General features: G+C 37.2%; 1 protein-coding gene across 1 annotated transcript in view; it reads right to left on the bottom strand.

Annotated features, from left to right (window-relative positions):
* LIN9 (lin-9 DREAM MuvB core complex component) overlaps positions 1-18,142 on the bottom strand; it is a 29,677-nt gene extending 11,535 nt beyond the window's left edge. Inside the window, exons 1-9 of the mRNA XM_014309484.2 lie at positions 18,096-18,142; positions 16,964-17,058; positions 14,362-14,466; positions 12,383-12,516; positions 8,235-8,360; positions 3,211-3,368; positions 1,950-2,083; positions 626-745; positions 353-454 (exon numbers count right to left, since the gene is read on the bottom strand). Coding sequence (XP_014164959.1) covers positions 353-454; positions 626-745; positions 1,950-2,083; positions 3,211-3,368; positions 8,235-8,360; positions 12,383-12,516; positions 14,362-14,466; positions 16,964-16,966 — 882 coding nt within the window. The 5' untranslated portion in view covers positions 16,967-17,058; positions 18,096-18,142. The remainder of the gene's footprint in view (positions 1-352; positions 455-625; positions 746-1,949; positions 2,084-3,210; positions 3,369-8,234; positions 8,361-12,382; positions 12,517-14,361; positions 14,467-16,963; positions 17,059-18,095) is intronic.
* Positions 18,143-18,436: the final 294 nt, after the last annotated feature.

Here is an 18,436-nt window from a genome sequence, read left to right as displayed (position 1 = left end):
AATGTTCTTTCCACAATGTAACTATATTTTAAATAAATAAAGAAGTTTTAAAGTCTGCACGTACAAATAATACTTTTAAAAAAATAAAATAGTAGATCTGGGAAAATAAGACACTTTTGAGGACCTCTGTGGTCTGAAAAGCAGCATATTTCAAAGGTTATAAACAAGTGAGAAAATTAAGCAAAAACAAAATAAAAACAAATAACAAAAATGAACATCTCTTCAAAAGTTAATTTGACTATTACCATACTTGTCATAAATTAACAGAAGGTCATTGAACCGCAGAAGAATTGGCAGAATAAACACAAAAGGACAATAAACAACAAAATTAAGAGCTGCAGTTAATACTTACCACTTGAATGAGGAATTCTACTGGAAAGCCTCCTAGTGTTTCACTATCTGTGCCTGAAATTTTGTTTTTCCATGAAGATTGTCCTAATAAAGGATCACTGTCCTATAAAGGATAAAACATCTAAATTAATACCTTCTTTTCACAGGGTCTTGCTAAAATTTTGATCATGCTAAATAATGTCTGAAAACCAATCTCAAAAACTTTCTAAGGTAACAGATTCAGGTATCCAAAAAACACTTTGGTGATGAACAGCACTTGAGGAAAGTCACTCACTGTGATTGGAGACTGGAGCGAGGGAGTGTAGGGCAATCGGGGAGGAGTCATGAAGAAGCGCGAAGGCCGCTGTTTCTGTCCGAAGGCAGCGATTGGCATGGTTTCATGGGGCTCGTTACTCTGCCACACAGGGAAGAAAGGGAAAGGGAGGAAATACTTCAGTGTCTGATTAATTTTTACCCTTTTGGAAGACATAATTAATTTATTTCTGGGATCTGGACTAGCCGTGCCTATCCACACCCCAACCCAATGGCAGGAAAAGATGAACGTTTTGCTTTTGGTCTAGGAGTTTTCAAAATTTTATCACATCAAATAAAAGCTGCATGAACATTTCCAAAAATGACATTGGCAGGCAAATCACAACAGGAACTCAGAGGATCCAAACTCAGACCATGACAGTGTCTCCCTGATTTTTTAAGCCTTCTGATGTTTACATTCTCATAACGAACTCTCACACACACTTTCTGTAAATAACTTATTGTTTTGCATTCTTTTATGGAGGAGGAGAAATTTGATGGACTGTTGGTTTGTCCAGTGTCATTGGAGAGGTGGCACTTTCCCCCTCCAATCTGCTGTCATTTTTGGAAATCTATAAATGTTGGGAGTCAGAAAATAAACTTCCCTCTTTTTCCCTTGCAAACAGCAGTGTGTGTGTCTTGTGTTATTTCGTGTCCTGTAGTGACAGAGACTAGAAGAATTATGTAGATCCAACACCACACAAGATACAAAAGAAAGTGAGGTCCTCTAGAAATCTTGCAGTCTAGGCTGGACTGCCTGGCAGGAACAAAGCCTAGGAGCTGGGAGATAATCTCCAATTGTTTGACCAAAATAACATCCTCCCAGGTAGCTTCATCAGCACAAGAAATTCCAAAATCAAGTTCAATCAACTCATAATACTTGTTTGCAACTCCCACAGGCTTTTCCTGACTTTGGCAAATCACAAAGAGCTAGGGTTTTCTTGAACATTTTCTGCAAATCCTGGCAAGATCTCATTGCAGAATTCTCTTTGGGATCTTATACCACTCATTGTATTTCTTCATATTGAACTCAGGCTATTGTAACAGCCTACAATAGCTGGTCTAGTAAATTATTCCACCCTAAGCCATTTTGCTTTAATCATAGAGGGTTATCCTGTTCTGTAAAACCACGAACAGTAAAATTTTATTATCCTGGAATTTCCCATGCATCTGTTATGCCTGTTTTGACTTTATGACAATACCACCTGGGTGTAATTTCTTTTTTTTGATTAAAGCATATCATTGTAGATTTTTAAAATTTCGTTTTCTTATTACAGCTACTTTTAGAATGCGTCATTAATACTTACAAGAACTTCATAATCTGGGACTGTGTGTGTTCCAAGACCTGCCCTGTCAAAAGTCACCCTGTAGGTAGCATTAAGAGTGTCTACAGCATCTATTTGTCCAGTGAACAGACCATCATGGACACCTCGCAAACGGGCTGAAAAAAACAACAGGAGAGCCAAGAAACCAAACATTACAATGCTATGATACAAATAACAAAACCAGATTTATTACATCTTTTGCAAGTAATTCTTTATGTGTATACTTTAAGGCCAGATATTAAATGGAAAAAAAAACCTAGCAAACCCAGAAAAAAAGTATGTAATAGAAATATTACCAAATTTGTTACAAAATTTAAGTTTGAAGGTTAAATATTTCCCAAATCTAATCCTTAGCACTACACTTATGTCTAAGAAACTCCCGCTGTTTCATACCCTGTACCTTCTGACAGACAGATTTGGCAGGCAAAAGTCAATTTCCAGATGATTTTGCACAGCACTTCTCTCTGAACCCCTCCTCTGAGGACTGCATATTTAGCAAAAAAAACCCAAAAAAAACAAAGTGTGGAAGGCAGGTCCTTCCACAGTGGAAGGATACAGGTCTAGGAGAGCGAGGAGAGGCAGTGTGGTGCACATCTGCTCTTCAGCAAGAGCTAAGGGCAGTGGTGCTAAACACAAAAAATGCAACGAACAGTCATGGCTTGAATAGGAGATGTTAAAGTGAAAAGCATCTGGACCAAACTCAGACAGGAGGGAGGAATTCAAATTTTCATAAAACTAGGCAAAACCTGTGGAATGTTTTCAATAATATTCCTTCCTCAGTTACGTGTAAAGTTTTTTAGCAAGGCAATGTCATGTTCAGCATACACATCCAACTACACTGCAATACCAATTGTATATCTGTTTCAAAACAGGTAATTTTCTATTTATGGAAAAATAAAGTTCAAGTTTATATTAGGTCAGAGTTGAAACTCAGACAACACTCAGAATTTTAAAATTAAGCATCTTCCTCTCTCCAAAATGTGATACACTAGACATGTAAGAAATCCTACAATTTGAACAGCAGAAATAATAAGTCATACTAAGTTTGCACCTCAAAACCTTATCAGTGTTTTAAAAATACCACTTAATCTTCACAAGCACTTTCTCAGTGAGCTAACAAAAAATTGATACAATTTTGACATTTTACATTTATTATGATTATGTGCACTAAGTGGATTATGACTTACTAAAATCTTTACAAAATACACTTGGCTGCTTATTTTGTTTGTTTTTAAGAAATTACCTGTAACTTTTGTTCCTATTACAAGTGGTAATGGAATTTCTTCTGGAAGATCTTTGAACTGTGAAAGATCTGCAACTTTCCGCTGCTGCAAAAGTCTGATTTTCTGTCGTTTCTGTTTTAATGCTGACCTCTCTTCCTCAAAGAATGCAGAGGAACACCTGTAATTTCATTAGATAAAATATATATTACACTTAAATTAATCACTGAAAACATATATGTGAAGGCACATCAAATAAATAGGCACAGTTTAAAAAATCACTGTGAGAAAATGAAAAAGCTTGGGATGATGTGTTCAAGAGAAAAAAAATCTTGTTTAACGTATTTAGACAAGCTTACTCCTCAGAATTCTCACCCTTAAAATAAGAGCCTATTTTAAAATAATACTCAGGAATAGTAACTGTTGCAGTGGTATATCTAAAGAGCACAACTTTTTAGGACTTTTTCCTACTTATAAGGATCCATCTAGGGTCACAACAAAGCTAAAGCTGGCCCCAGTCTGCTCTGGATGCCAGTTCAATGCACTGAGGAGGGCGTCCTGTGAGTGCCCTGGCTGCCAGCACTCACTGATACACAGGAGGTCCCTTTCACATCTGCTTATTAGCTCAATCAACCTAACTGAGTATGACAGGGCACCAGACTCAGCACATAAAAGGGCATTTCTCTGTCTCATCTCCTTGCACCTGTGCAAAGCACAGCTCAGCCCCAAAATCTCTGATGAACTGTTCTGAGATTGATCACAGTAAAAGTTTATTTGATCTTGGGCTACTGTGTAAAAATCAGATCATCTGTAGTAGTTCCCTTCCCCATTCTGGGGGGTAGGGCTGTTCTTAAAATGCAATCTAAAAGATGGAAGGCTCATTCCTAAAGTGCTTACTTTGTATTAATTTTCATTTCTAACTGACCAAATAGGCAAGATTCATGAGGGAGATAAGCAAAAAGACATTAAGGACTCAATCCTATCTTTCATTCCTTACTAAAAAAACTTTCTTCATTCTCATGTCAATGAAAGAAGCAATTTTAAAAAGGTGCACAAATGTTATTTTAGGTCTGCTTGATTGCAGAAAGTTATTTAACAAATAATTTGCCACCTTTGCTAATTGCTTTACTGCAGTCAAACGCAGATTAAACATTTTCTGTGGAACTCATACAGTTATATATTGATTACTGATCAATAAGTTCTATTTTATCAAGCTATTTTAGAAGACATTGTCAACTCTGCTGATGGTTCCCTCTACTACACTACAAATTATTTTCTGACTTAAATCCCTTCAAGATGTTCCTCACTCATCTCCAACCCAGTACTACTGAGAAGTCAGCTCCTTTTTCCAAATCTGCTTCTACTACTCTCCTATTATATGCTGAAACAAACATTCTTAGGTTTTCTTCTGTATACCCCTCACTGGGAGAGTTCTACAAAGCCCTTTCACTCTTCTCCACGATTTCTCTTCCTGGCAGTGTGTACAAGACTGTAAGCACTAAGGTGCCAGGATGCTGAGACCATTTTGTTTCACACTGACCAGCACTTTCTATAAGCACACATCACTTGCCTTTTATCTTATACATGTTTTCTAAGTTATATGGGGCACAGGCCACCTGTTTATTCCCAGTGTTAGCACAATGAGATCCTAGTCCTAAGCAAGACATGGGAGAAAAACATAAGAAAGATTGAACTGCAGCTGTGAGGTACTTTTGTCAGGTAATGCAGAAATGCACTGCACTGAAGGCTCCCATATGAGGCTTTCCAACCACTATCAGTACAAAAATCACCACTTTGTATTGTCTAGTTTTTGTATAGCCTAGAAATTCTGCTGTAGACTGAGGCTGTAGGTGTGTGTCCCACTCACCAGTTAACCACTGAAGAGCAGAATATGTTTACCTGGAATTAAGTACTGTTCCAGTGATCCTCTTAGGAAATTAAAATATCTGGAAAGGGATGTGGCAGACATAGAGAGGGATAATGGTTGGGCAACTTAGGAAGAGTTTACTTGGATGTTCTCATTTATTGATGCTATTAACTTCATATTTACTACTGAGGAGGAGCAGGTGTGAAATAATGCTTGCAGTAGGCTGTGAATATCAAGTTGCAAAATGCAGGTGAGAGCTTTTCAAGTCCATTGAGGAGAAGAATGGCTAACCACAGTGAGTTAACAAAACAGGCAAAAAAAGAAAAAGAAAAAAAGCAATGCAGACTTTGCATTAGTCCCTCTAATAATGTCCAGGGTCTTGCACTAGGAACAGCAAATATCACCTGATGTTTTTTGACTTGTGGTCTTAGGAATACAAATTCAAATGCTGATATACCAATCACTGACCTTGGAAGGTCCCTACAACACCAATACTGTTTTACTGATAGCTCAGATGGTCTTAAAAAGTCTCTGTCTCAAATGATGTAACTATGGATGTAGAAAGTATTTGCAATATATTTCTGGCTTCTGTTAAAGGAAACCTCCACCCCAGCATTCCCCAAAGGCATTTAATAAAGGTTATCTTCATGCCATCCTATGAAAAAATGAAGATTAAAACTATGGTACAGATCAAAATTGCAAAATCATTAGTTTTCTGTAAAGACTTCTTAAGAGGTTGAACATTCTTCTTGATTTTTACCTTGCTTGTGAGAATTTGAACTAACAGGAATCACCACCATCATGTAGTGTCAGGACAAGCAGATCTAAGCTCAATTCATACCCATTGCTATTTTACAAGCCAAATTAAGTTTACACAGAGTACACAAAACTAACTATTACCTCCTCCTTTTCCTGGAGCATATCTTTCCCCACAGTCTACAGCAATCTTACAAGCTTTGCAGGCTCTCAAGAAGAATACTACTGTGCCAATCAAACACACTGTTGATGTGTGATAGGACATTTAAGGTAGCAGCAGACATAAGAAAATACTACAATATATTTAAACAAAACAAAAAAAAAGATGACAACCATGTGCGTAACCATCACAGAGACACTATTAGCCTCTGCCATCAACACTGTGGGTGCAAAATGTTTTAATTATTTATTTTTAGTCCCTCATGGGGAGATATCAGTGTTGACATGGTATACAGCTATATGATGAGGACAGAGAAAAGAAATTTTTAACAGAATGGTAAAATAAAAAAATCTTTGCCCTAGAGGTAGATTAAAATCATCTTGAAAAAGCATTTAAATTATTTAGAATAATTCAAAGTATTTTAAAACGAAGGCCAAAGAACACTCTTGACATCTTGAAAGATTCTATCATAATTAAAAAAAATACTAGCATAGAAATAAAAAGCAAACAGGAATACTTATTTTATGATGCTGTAAAGCAGTAGCTCAAAGTTTGCATTAACAAACAATCAGACTCTTTATGCAATCAAATGCTTCTACCTCAGAAATCAGATAAAACAATTTTCTACCTATTTAGACCTTTGGTTCCTTTGGCATGAGTCTCTCTTTTTTAAAAAAATAACTCTATGATAGGTGAACAAAAAAAACCCAAATCAAACCCAAAACCTCTCTCCCCATGGCTTAAAAAAATAAAAGTAAAAAACCAACCCAAAGAACCCCTGAAAAACAAAAGGAAATTTGCAACCCACCAGGTTGGATGGGGTTTTGCAATCTGATGTAGACAAGGTTCCAGGGCATCCCCTGACCCCAGCCCCTGCTGGAACCAGACAATCTTTAAAGTCCCTTCTAACCCAAACTACTCCAAGACTGAAGTTTTACCAATGGTCCCTCAGAACTGCTGAATGAGGCAAGCTGATCTTTTAGAGAGGTAACACTTTTGGCAAAAGTCAAATGAGAAACTGGTGGCTTAACCTCCACCATTTCTCTCTCAATAGGAAGCATGACAACAAAGGAATGAAAAGCAAAGTTAAGCTCAAATTACAGGAACATCTTTCCTAGAGGAGCTATTTTCAAACTGGTTCTGCTGCCTTCCCTTGACTGACAATTTTTACTTAAGTTGTTTGCAGGTACAGAAGATGAAATGCTCTCCATCATGCAAAATACAACCTGACTCAGTCATCTATGAAAATATATATTCAGTGAATATATTCAGAAATATATTCCATATCTTCCATATGAAGAAATTGATTCAGTGCCCTAGTGTTTGCATTTATAGAAATAAAAGGCTGATTAATTTATGAAACACTACTTATACAATGGATGGTCAAATTTGGAAAGACCTCTGAACGTTATCTCATCCAAGCCCTCCAGCAGAATGACCTCCAGGAGGCTTCCCAGGACCACATCCAGAGGGCCTCTGAGAACATCTTAGGATGGAAATTCTACCACCTCACTTGTGCCTGTTCTGTCTTTTCCTGTCTCCAGATAATGCTGGAAAAAAAAACCCTGGTCCTGTTTTCTCTATACCTTCCCTTCAAATATTTATGTACAAAATGAGATCCTCCCTTTAGTCTTCTCTAGGCTAAATTGTGTAGGTTTCGTGAAAAGGCTGAGCTTAATCAGAGGGTTTAAGAATTAAAAATCCTAAAATAGAAAAAAACCTATGCCCTTCATTAAATCCTAGTTTCTTCTCTACAATGGACAATACTTTATGGGTGACTTCATTTCTTCTCTGTCTTGATAGCCAATCTAAGAAAAACTGAGGATCTATAAAATGGTTTAAAAAAATAATAAAATAAATGAGGTGAAAATGTACACTTGTTTTCCCCAAGAAGAGCTGGTTATAGACAGAAGAAAAAACCTCAGTGAAAAATTGGCCAGCTCTTCCAGGTCAGGAAGCACTGCAGCATAGAAGATACAATAACAATTTTAACACATCAGTTAAAGCCTGGACATTTAGTTATCTGGAGTGGGAAGAGAACATTTCAAGCACAGGCTCATGAAAACTACATGGACATATGCATTGAAGGAATAGGGTGTGTGAGGGAGAGAGGTGCTCAAAGAACACCTCAATACAATGAGTTTTACTCCTCTGAAGATATTGCTTTGTTCTACTATTTGAATGCAAAATTTTTTAAAGGAATAATTTCAGTAACATCAAAATTACATGTAAGTAATAGCTGAAAGAAAAGAAAGAAAAATTACCTCCGTGGTTTTCCCATTAATCGTCTGATTTTCCCCCATTCTACTCTTGTCAATTTTCTGGTTTTCAAAGTTGGAAAAGATTCTTTCAGGCATATACAGAAATCATTATCTCCTTCAAATAGTGGCCTGTTGAAACATAATTTAGTCCTGTGTTAACCACACTAAGTAACCTTTTGTCACAAGATTCCAAAAAACATCCATCATCAGAAACACATTAAAAATATTAATATAAATTTGTCACATGAACAAGACACTTCTATTCAAAGAACAATTTTTCAGACAAAAACAAAATCAGAAAGTTTCCAGGACTATTGTTCTTTGACTCTTCCTATCACTGACATTGAAAAATGCTCCTTGCTCTAGGTTCTACAGAGAAATACACATAATTCATCCTGCTCTATAATGGATAAAAAGGCACCAAATGAAACTTCAGCAGAGTCAGCTCGGTGTCATGAGGATACTGCAACACACTGAAGGAAACCAGAGAGTGAAATATTGAGAATAAAGGGAAGGACAATATGGTACTGAGAAACAGACAGACAGTACCTTTTTTCATCAATTCATTCAATTGTAACTCAGGTTCTCAACAGAAGTTTCCAAAATACAGGAAATTGAACCAACTCATCATTCTCTACAGCTGTACAGGTGAGACTTCTATTGTATCACCCCAAGACTCCATGGTGAGGCACAGGATCAGTGTGAGAGAAGTGACAGTTCAGAGAACAGACCTGCACAACTGAGGAATTTCTCTCTGATGCTATGACCCATCTCTATCTCTTTTTTATGACTGCTTTTTTTCTTTGTAGTACCACATCCTTCTTAGGCTGAGGAGACAAGGGAGCAGCAGCAGATATGCCCATCTAATAGAAGGCTAATCATAAAAGACTGTGTGCAACTGAAATAGATCCCTCCTGGCAAGAACAAAAGGAGAACTGCATCCTGGAGAAAGCTGCTTTTCTCTACTCTGTGCAGGGCACTGGGGTTTGGAGGGGAATACACCCCAGCACAGAACAAAGAGTACCTTGGAAGAAACACTGCTTTCAACTGAGTGTCTGGGGTGGCAGGAGAGAGGAAAGGTGCACAGATATAAGGAAACCCAGGCAAGAATAGAATAGAATAGTTTTGCAGTAGGAGGATCTGCAGCTGTGGCACAAAGTGAAAAGGAAAACAAAAAGAATGAGCAATGAGGCTCAGGAAACAGACACTGAAGGGTATAAAACAGTTTCATTTTATCAATATTTACTCTTGCTAACATAAGATATCTATATAAAGAATAACTATTTAGCTCATGGTTGGTTTTTTTTAAGATAATCTATATTTGATTATTCTTACTAACTTTTGTCCTTAAGCAGGCAAACTCTAAACCCACAGCATCCACAAGACTGGAAGCTCTGAAAAATGGTGGAAGCAAATCACAGGTGCATCTGCTTCTGAGGGCCTGTGATCACTGTGGTAGTAAGTTGCACTTCAGAAGTCTCTGGAGGCCCAAAATCAATGGGATTTTACAGAAAACAGTCCACTGCAGCAGTATATAGAGAATTCAACTGAATCAGCTTCAATAATCTGATAACCACAGTTGTAGAAATAAAAATATTTCAAAAACTTACAGCAGACATGGCATTTTATTTGATTATTTCAATTTTGGGTGCAATAATTTGATTCAAATATTCAGAGATTTGTACAGTGAGCCATATGTTGTCAATTGATAGCTCTATGATTTAAACTTTTTTAAGCTTCTCGTTAAGCCTGGATCATATCACTCCCAACAAGATGTATCAAAGTTTTCCTTCTAAAGATATGCAGTCTCTTAGTAAACTATGTTATAATATCTTAATATCTTATGAGCATTACAAGCTGTATTTGATTTGTAAGGAAAGGTTTTGGCAGAGGGGGTTTTGGCAGAGGTGGCTTCTTTGAGAAGCTGCTGGAAGCTTCTCCCATATCCCACAGAACCAACACCAGCTGATTCCAAGGTGGACCCACCCTTGGCCAAGGCTGAACCCACCAGTGATGGTGGTTGTGCCTATGAAATAATGCAGTTAGGAAGGGGAAAAAAACCTGTGCCACTGCAGCAGGACAGAGCTGCAGGAGTATCTGAGAGAAACAGCTCTGCAGCCAAGGTCAGGGAAGGAGGTGCTCCAGGCACCAGAGCACAGATTGCTCTGCAGACCAGGGTGAAGCAGCTGTGTCCCTACAGCCTGTGGAGGGCCCCACATTGGAGCAGGTGGATGCCCAAAGGAGGGTGTGGCAGAAAAATTTTTCAGCAGAAAAATTATGTAAAAAGTAGAAAAGTAAGGACAAATAGAACAATGGTCTGTGTATTAACACTTGTCTAGAATAACTCCCTAAGCTGCAGAAAAGTTTATCTAGCAACATATTAGGAAGTTTGAAGCTTAATAATGGAGCTCTGTGCATTATGTTTTAAGGCTTACAAGCAGGTATTGTATTTGAAATAAGCAAGCATTGTTTTAACCAAAGGTACGCGTGCTTATGGTGGTTGGATAGAACTACTGTCAATTTGCTTTTGCTTTCTGTGATTGGTCAAAAAACTTACAAAGTAAGTTATAACATTAAGTTTTTGGTCTGCTGCCTGGGATGTGAGCTGGTGGCATCTTCCCATTGTCATAACCATGTAATGAGACTGATGCTGGAAAATAAAACAGCTCAAAGCACGTTCCACAGCAGTCCTGTCCTGTTTGTGATTTGTGCACAGCCCTCGGCCAGCAATATTATCCTACTTTGATTTGATTGGCAATAAATTAAACTAATTTCCAAAACTGAGTCTGTTTTGCCCACAGCAGTAAGCAGTGTGGTCTCTCCCTGTGCTTATCTCATCCTTTGATCCTTTTGTCACATTTTCTCTCCTGTGTCCAGCTGAGGAGTGATAGAGCAGCTTTGATGAGCACCTGGTCTAGCTAAGGAGAACCCACCACAGCTGCATACATGGGTAACTATCAAAGAGGATTTCAGAATAACCTGCTAAACTCAAATTCTAGCCTGCTGATAGACCCACAGCTTCATAGACAATTCTTTAAGAATAAACTAAAAGTTCTTGGTCTGTTGCAAAAATCCTTATTAAAAATGTCACATATTAAAATTACTCCTAGAAATGAGCAGGGTTGGGGGTTATTAAATTTTTTATGTAATTGGGGAAGAAGCATGAAAAGACTAATTCTTTCAAAGGAATTAAATCCTAGAGATGATGAATATAAAACTAACTAAAATGGACATGAAATTTGTCCACATCTGATGAATATATGCCGAAATGTTTTTCTGTTGCTATGACAGCCTTCTCAGTTAAAGAAAAGAAAGCTACAGCAATTGTGATCAAAATAGGAAGGAAAAACAGTAATTATTTTGTTTGTACATTCTGGAAAATAATGCTTAACTCTGAAGCCATTCTTCAGAATATTAAATACTTGTGTTGCATCTATTAGTCAAACAGTGTAGATTTTAATATTCCATTGATCAATAATGTTTTTTACATTTTTGAAATTAAATTATTTATTTTAAACAATTCACACCACTGTGATAGTGGCATTAAGAGAACAAGTGCCAAAAACTCTGAGGCACAAACTGCAGAAACAGTCCAGGAAATACATTATGAGATCCAAGCAGGATGCTGATATCTGGACAAGAGTTGAACAATCACAGCCTGAAGCTCTGTTAGTGATCACAATAAAAACAGGATGATGGGGAAAAATATTTAATATCAACATTTACACCTCTTAGGAAAGCAGCACTTCATGAAGAAGCAGTGTCCTTCCTATCTCCTCTGTATAGCATTGATGCAAGGGTTCAGAAAAGTCTAAGTGTTCTGATATCTTTGTGTTTCAGATGCTAAAAGCATTATGAATAAAATCTGGTATCTGGTAGAGGCAGAGGTGATAAAAAGAAAATTACATCCATGAAGGCAGGCTTTCCATAGAAGACTTTCTAAAGTTGGTAGTTGCAAAGAACCAAGAGCACATACATTGCTCATTAGAAAAAACACCCACCACCACCACCACCAAACAAAATAGCTTTCCATAACTAGTAATTTAAGAATAAATTGGAGTATCTAACCAATATATGGAACTATGCAGCTGAACTTCAGAAAATTACATGTTTCTACACTAATAAGAGATAATTATATAAACCAAACATACTTATCTATATTTGAATAGAACCATTCATATATGCACCACTTGTGAGCTTTGGGCAGCTTGAGCAGGTTCCGAAGCCGTAAACCAATCTTCTGTGACACCTTCTTTTCTGGTGTGGACATTGTTGTACTAAACTTCTATGTAGTGAAAAAAAAACCAAACAGTTAAACAGAATCTACCATTTTTCAGTATTCAAATAAATCAGATTTTCCTGATAAAAGTCTGCACATGTTGTTTCATAGCAATGTTCTTCTTGTAGATCTATAACAACCCTTATTGCATTATATCAGCAATGCAATCAAACAGAACAGACAGCAAATTTTAACAGGATCAATGCCATTATCTCCATACAAAGCTCTTCTAACAGAAACATTTTCCAGCACTGAAAACTACATTACTGGTAACAACAGCATGGCACCAAAATAGATTTGGACTTCAAAACTAGTGCCTCTCCGACTGTCTCAGGTGAGCATAATTGGTGTTGCAGCTCAGATGCCAGCAACAGCACCTGTCTGATTTGCACTAGAACTTCTACTCTTGCCCACTCTTCTTAAGCTGAGGATGAAGCTAGGACAGGAATGTAACACAGGCAAAGCTTTGAGCAGAGTGTCTGCTTAGAAAACTGCAAGTGAAAGGAGCAATCAAGTTTTAACTACATTTAAAAGCTATTTGATAAATCATGGAAAAAACACTGTCTTAGATTGCTTGCATAATAGATAGACCTATGTTTAAACAAATCCATTTTAAAAAAATCTGTAATTTTGTTCCAAGGATGGCTGTCTTACCTGACAGAAAGAACAACTTTTCTGCAAAAAAACCAGCTTTTTTGAGACTATAGGTTTAACAGGGTCCCCATGCCATTATCAATTGTTATCCTTCCCCAGACATTCAAGGTATTTTGGACTTCAGTAGCAGCAATAATAGGATAAAGCATAAGGTAGGCACCTTGTTGGCTGCTGCTGCCCTAGATACAAGCCCCTTTCTCCCACTGGAACTCCAGGAAACAAAGCCTGGTGGGACAGCAAGATCTGTGAACTACAACAGCCACAGTCCCTGCAGCAAATATTTATCTGGCAATCATTGGACCTCCAGAATCAGACATTTAAGCAAAAATCAACTGGGTTTAAAACATTATCAAGTCTTTCTACTCTTAAAAATTCATGGTAATGAAGAGAAATGTCATGGTTCTCACCTCTGGGAGAACAGACCCAGCTAAATGGTGAGTGCCAAGCTTTTCACATCAGACACTGCACAGCACAGCTCAGAAGGCAAATCAGAGCAGTATTCAAGCAGTACTTTTACAGTGAGGTAAATTCAGCCTCAGAAGGGGATGGCACAGAGAAGTGACAAAGGTACAACAGAGCCAACTCACTGAGACTAAGAGATGTTGTCCTTTCTATCATAATGAATAAAGGCTCACAAATTACAGCTGCTTTTTTGTGCTATATCAAGGAGTGGAGAAACAAATGGAGGATGGAAAAAAACAAGCTCTTTGAACTGAGGACTTTAGCATCACAGGATCAAGAAGGTAAAACTGGCCATGAACACAGGCAGGCTACAAATCTAGAGCAAGTCCCTAACTTGTTAGGATACAGTAAATTCTATAGCAGCCTTCTCAGTTACATAATCAGTGCAAAAAACTGAGGCAGTTTTAAACTGAAGCTGAATAAATTTATGCTGACTGCAGGAGAGGATTGTTTGCAGGAGCATGATGGACAGTGAGTCTGGAATCCTTTCTAGCTCTGTGTGTTTGTGTTCTAGATCACAAAGAACAGGTACTCCCATAAACAAAACCAGTGGTAAGAAAGAAAAATATTAATCTGTTTTGAATTGTGGCTTACTTCTAACAACAGTTTTCCTCATAAGAAGATTCATAAACCAAAAATGCAACTTGGAAAGCAAATATATTCAAATTTTCAACTAGAACAGATAGGCTTGTTCCCCTTTTTGGTAAAAATATCTCCATACACGTATGTAGGTACCTGTGGAACCATTGCAACCTTCTGATTTCTTTTGGGGGACCTTGTGTTTATTTGTCTGTCATCATCTTCACTGAAGAGCCGACTCCGTTTTGAATTTCTGAAGGGCTGTAGGGAACAAAATTAAGAATTACAAGCAAGAAACCTGATTTCTCTGTTCAAGCAGAGAATTCACAGTGAGAGAAATGAACTGCCTCTTGTCTTATCACCTGCTGGTTTTCAGGCACACAGTACACAATAAATAGTGCCTCCCAGCACTCAGAAATCTAAGGACTGAGAGAAGAAGGAGCTCAAGATTCCAGGCTTTTCCAGTGCTAACTATAACCATTACTACACTGCTGGCCCAGTTTCACAGAAGTATTTAGAGCCTGACTCCCACTTGTTTCCATTAGAGTTAGGTGTCTAAACACTTGTGTATCTTAGCTTGCCTTGGTTATAAGTAGTACATCTGTTAAACAATTTGTTTTGAATTTTGGATTAAAAAAAAGGTTTATTCAAACACTGTATTTGTTTTGTATGTTCTCAGCTACACAGAATTTTAGCAAGAATTTTCTAATACAGTGACATGTGTTTGCTGGGTTTTTAAGTAATTGAAAGTATCTGCATAGCAAAATGCTAGCAAGACTGAGTCTGAAGAAAATGCATCTCGAATAAATTATGCGACAATCTCAGAAAAAAGAATTTAGAATTCATGCTAAGTGAAATTTACTTGTGTACTGCTATAGCTCAGAAAGAATTGGAAGGCTGACTGAAAACAAGAAATGATATTGCAAGTGTGTCATGAAAAAAACTCATTTAGTTATTCCTCAATATCTGACCCTATGACAAAAAACTCCTGCTTTCACTGAGGACAAAAGAGCAACCTGTGACTGGCTGTTAGCACTGAGGGGCAGCAGCTTTCCTTTTCCTGCCATGAAGATTCTGTGGCCCAGAGACAAAATAAATCAACACAGTTAAATAAAACTTCATTTACAAGCATTTGCACTTTATAAAGACATTTAATGCATTTGTGACTGGTTGACTGCTTGAAAAGAGATATTTTCTATTAAATTATTCAGTGGTAGCTAAAAATCTGTCTGTCCCATGCCATGTGAACATGGGGCTTTCCCAGGAAATGTGCCTCTCTTACTCTAAATTAGATATATTTTATAAAAAGAACTAAACAAGTGTATTTAAGTAACAAAGGCTCTTTATGTGATAAACACCTAACCACATGCAGCACACAGAAGAAAACATTAATTCCTGATAGACAGTACAAACCAGGAAAGATACACTGGACAGAGGAACTGCATATTGACAAGGTAATCAAATCATCATGAGCCAGACCAAGAAAATTGTTTACAACCCTCAACAGAAACTGCCATACTCTACTCCAAAGAACAACCTAAAATGAGCTGAGTGTTTCATCACTCTGGACTGCCTGAGAAATAACAGAGTGAAATAACAAGTGTTGCAAAGAGGTATCATCCACAGTGGCTAAATAGGTCAGGCATTTTTGGGAAGACTTTTCAACCAACAGTAAAACATGTCTTCAAAACTTTCAGCATTCTGTAAACTCAAACTATTCCATGACATCTTAGCAACATGGGTCACTGCCAACAGGTCACACTCTGATCTTTCCCCCAGCTTTCTACAGAACACTGAGCTACATTCAAAGTTTGACTCTGTGTTTTTAGCACCCACAGCCACCATACCTAAAGACTGACAAGGTTTTTATACAGATACTACAGTCAGGCACTTTGGGTCTTTAGCACATGTGATCTTCGAAGTTCCCAGTAAGGCTTGTTTCTGTGAGATGATGGGCTTTCCTGGGAAGCAGCTGAAAACTGTGACATGAACTGCATGAACTCAGAGTCTTCACAAAGTTCTGGTCTCTGTGTGGAACTGCATTTTGTAGACCTTATGTTCTCTAGCATAAACATATAGCAGCATGTGTGTGTATATGCATCTGTATGAATCCTACCAAAATAAATACCAGGGAGAAGATCACAGGACAAGAACCAAACAGTGAAGCAAAAACAAACCACAAGGCTGAAATGGCCAACCCAAACACCAGACATCCCACTGGGAGCTGCAGGCTCATTTCATATCCCCACCCCAAGGTTGTTCTTTAATGTAAGGCCTCCTATGACAGTTCTAAGAAGACAAAAATTTCTCTGACAGTCTTTTATTAAAATCTTCCCCCCAGAAGGCACAATGATGGGAGTGCATTATGATATCTTCCCTTCCTTTATGCTTCAGTTCTCAGCCATAATTAGAAGTGAGATATTTCATGAGATACAAAAATAGTTGATCAGAACTGGTGATTCCTGAGCTCAAGGTGGTAGATACAGTACAAGTACTTCACACAGCACTTACTTTTCAAAAAAACAGAGAGGAAATTATTTTCACCTATCTTGAATGAGGTCAGTAATTTAATGTGTTTGATTATTCATTTTTAAAATATGTTTTCATCTCTTATGCAAACTGTGCAAAGTGCTTGTGAAGGATACAGTTTCACCTTTGGACATTACAAAACTATAAATCTCAGCCTTTTTTTATGATCCTTACATTTGACTCCCTGTATGGTATTTGACTAATCCTGAAGTTTTTTACTGCTTCTTACCATTTCCACTGCAGAACCAGCATTCTTGCTTTTCCAAATGTGTGTTTTCTGCAGAGAGTTGTATTTCTCATTCCATGAACTGGATAAACTTCCCTCTGTGGTGAAGAAAGTACATCATTAATATATATATACACACACATATATATGTATGTATGTTTATGTTTTAACATAACTGCTGTCCAAAACCCAGTATAACATCATCAACTACTAAAATATTTACTTGCAACATCTTTGAATTCAGTAACAAACAGATTTTAGATTTCAGTATTTTTATTAAATAATCTTAACATTAATTTAAAAAAGCGGAAGGAGATTTTCATTACAAGGAGGAACACAAATAAGTATTTTTTATTTATGACAACATTTAGGTTTCTTCAAGCCTCCTTTGCTGGAATCAGTTATTTCCACTGTCAGGTTGACACAAATCAACAGTTGAACTGTGGCTGTAACTGAAACCTGGAGAGAGCAAAGCTCTAAAAGACACAGACACCTTCTAGTTCTAGAAAATTATTAAGTGAGTGCACACCAACAAGTAAATGAAATTTTATTGCCATGATCTGCATTAGTGACAACATATTCAACAGACCATGCCTCCTTCTTTGTGTAACAAAACCCTTGTAATACATAAAGAAGCTTTAATTATGGGATAAATTAAAAGTATTCAAAATTTGTATGAATGTTCATGAAGATAATTTCAAAGAAAAAAATAAAAGCAGCAGGTTTTTGATTGAACACACAACTTGCTGACAGAGAACATCATAAAATTGTGAAATGGCTTCCTAATGTAAATTGTGTCACATGTACAGGTCTCACTAAGAATCCTCCCTGTATCTCCTGCTCAAGAGATGAAAGATTACCCCAATCTTCTCATCAAACTTGATGTCTAGGCAGTACTTTTGAAGAAAAAAACACATTTCAGGAATTTCACCCAGAAGAGCAGTGTCTAAATACACCACAATATATGTAGTTTCAACTGCCAAGGATCATTATTCTATAGAACTACAAATACCTACAATAAACCCCACCATATTACAACAAAAAAGCCTGTGATTTTCTTGAACTCTCTGAAGACAGAAACTAAATACACCTGAAGTCAGATTGGGTACAAGTAAATAACATATTAATTTCTTACCTTTCAAGCTCACAAGTGCTTTTGCTGAAGAACCTGCAATATAGCAAAAAGTCCACATCAATCACAAGCTATTTCAAATCCTACAACCTATACAGAGTCTACTCATTCTTAATTAATTCTCAGGCAGAAAGTGGAATTTAGTATTAAAATCTTTCACAGCTGAATGAGCAAACCCAGCACACCTTCAATGGCACTAGGCATAGAATTATACATTTATTGCCAATAAATCCTGAAAGCATATTCACATTTTGGTTTTTTCCTTTAGTTTTATGCCTACAAAACAACTTTAGATGTTAAACACTTGGGTTTAACACAGCAAATTCTCAACAGGCTTTATGTCC

The sequence above is a fragment of the Geospiza fortis genome, unplaced genomic scaffold (genome assembly GCF_000277835.1).
Source record: "Geospiza fortis unplaced genomic scaffold, GeoFor_1.0 scaffold88, whole genome shotgun sequence".
Classification (NCBI taxonomy): Eukaryota; Metazoa; Chordata; class Aves; order Passeriformes; family Thraupidae; genus Geospiza; species Geospiza fortis.
The sequence above is the reverse complement of the archived record's forward strand: the minus strand, read 5'-3'. Positions and strand labels throughout refer to the sequence as shown.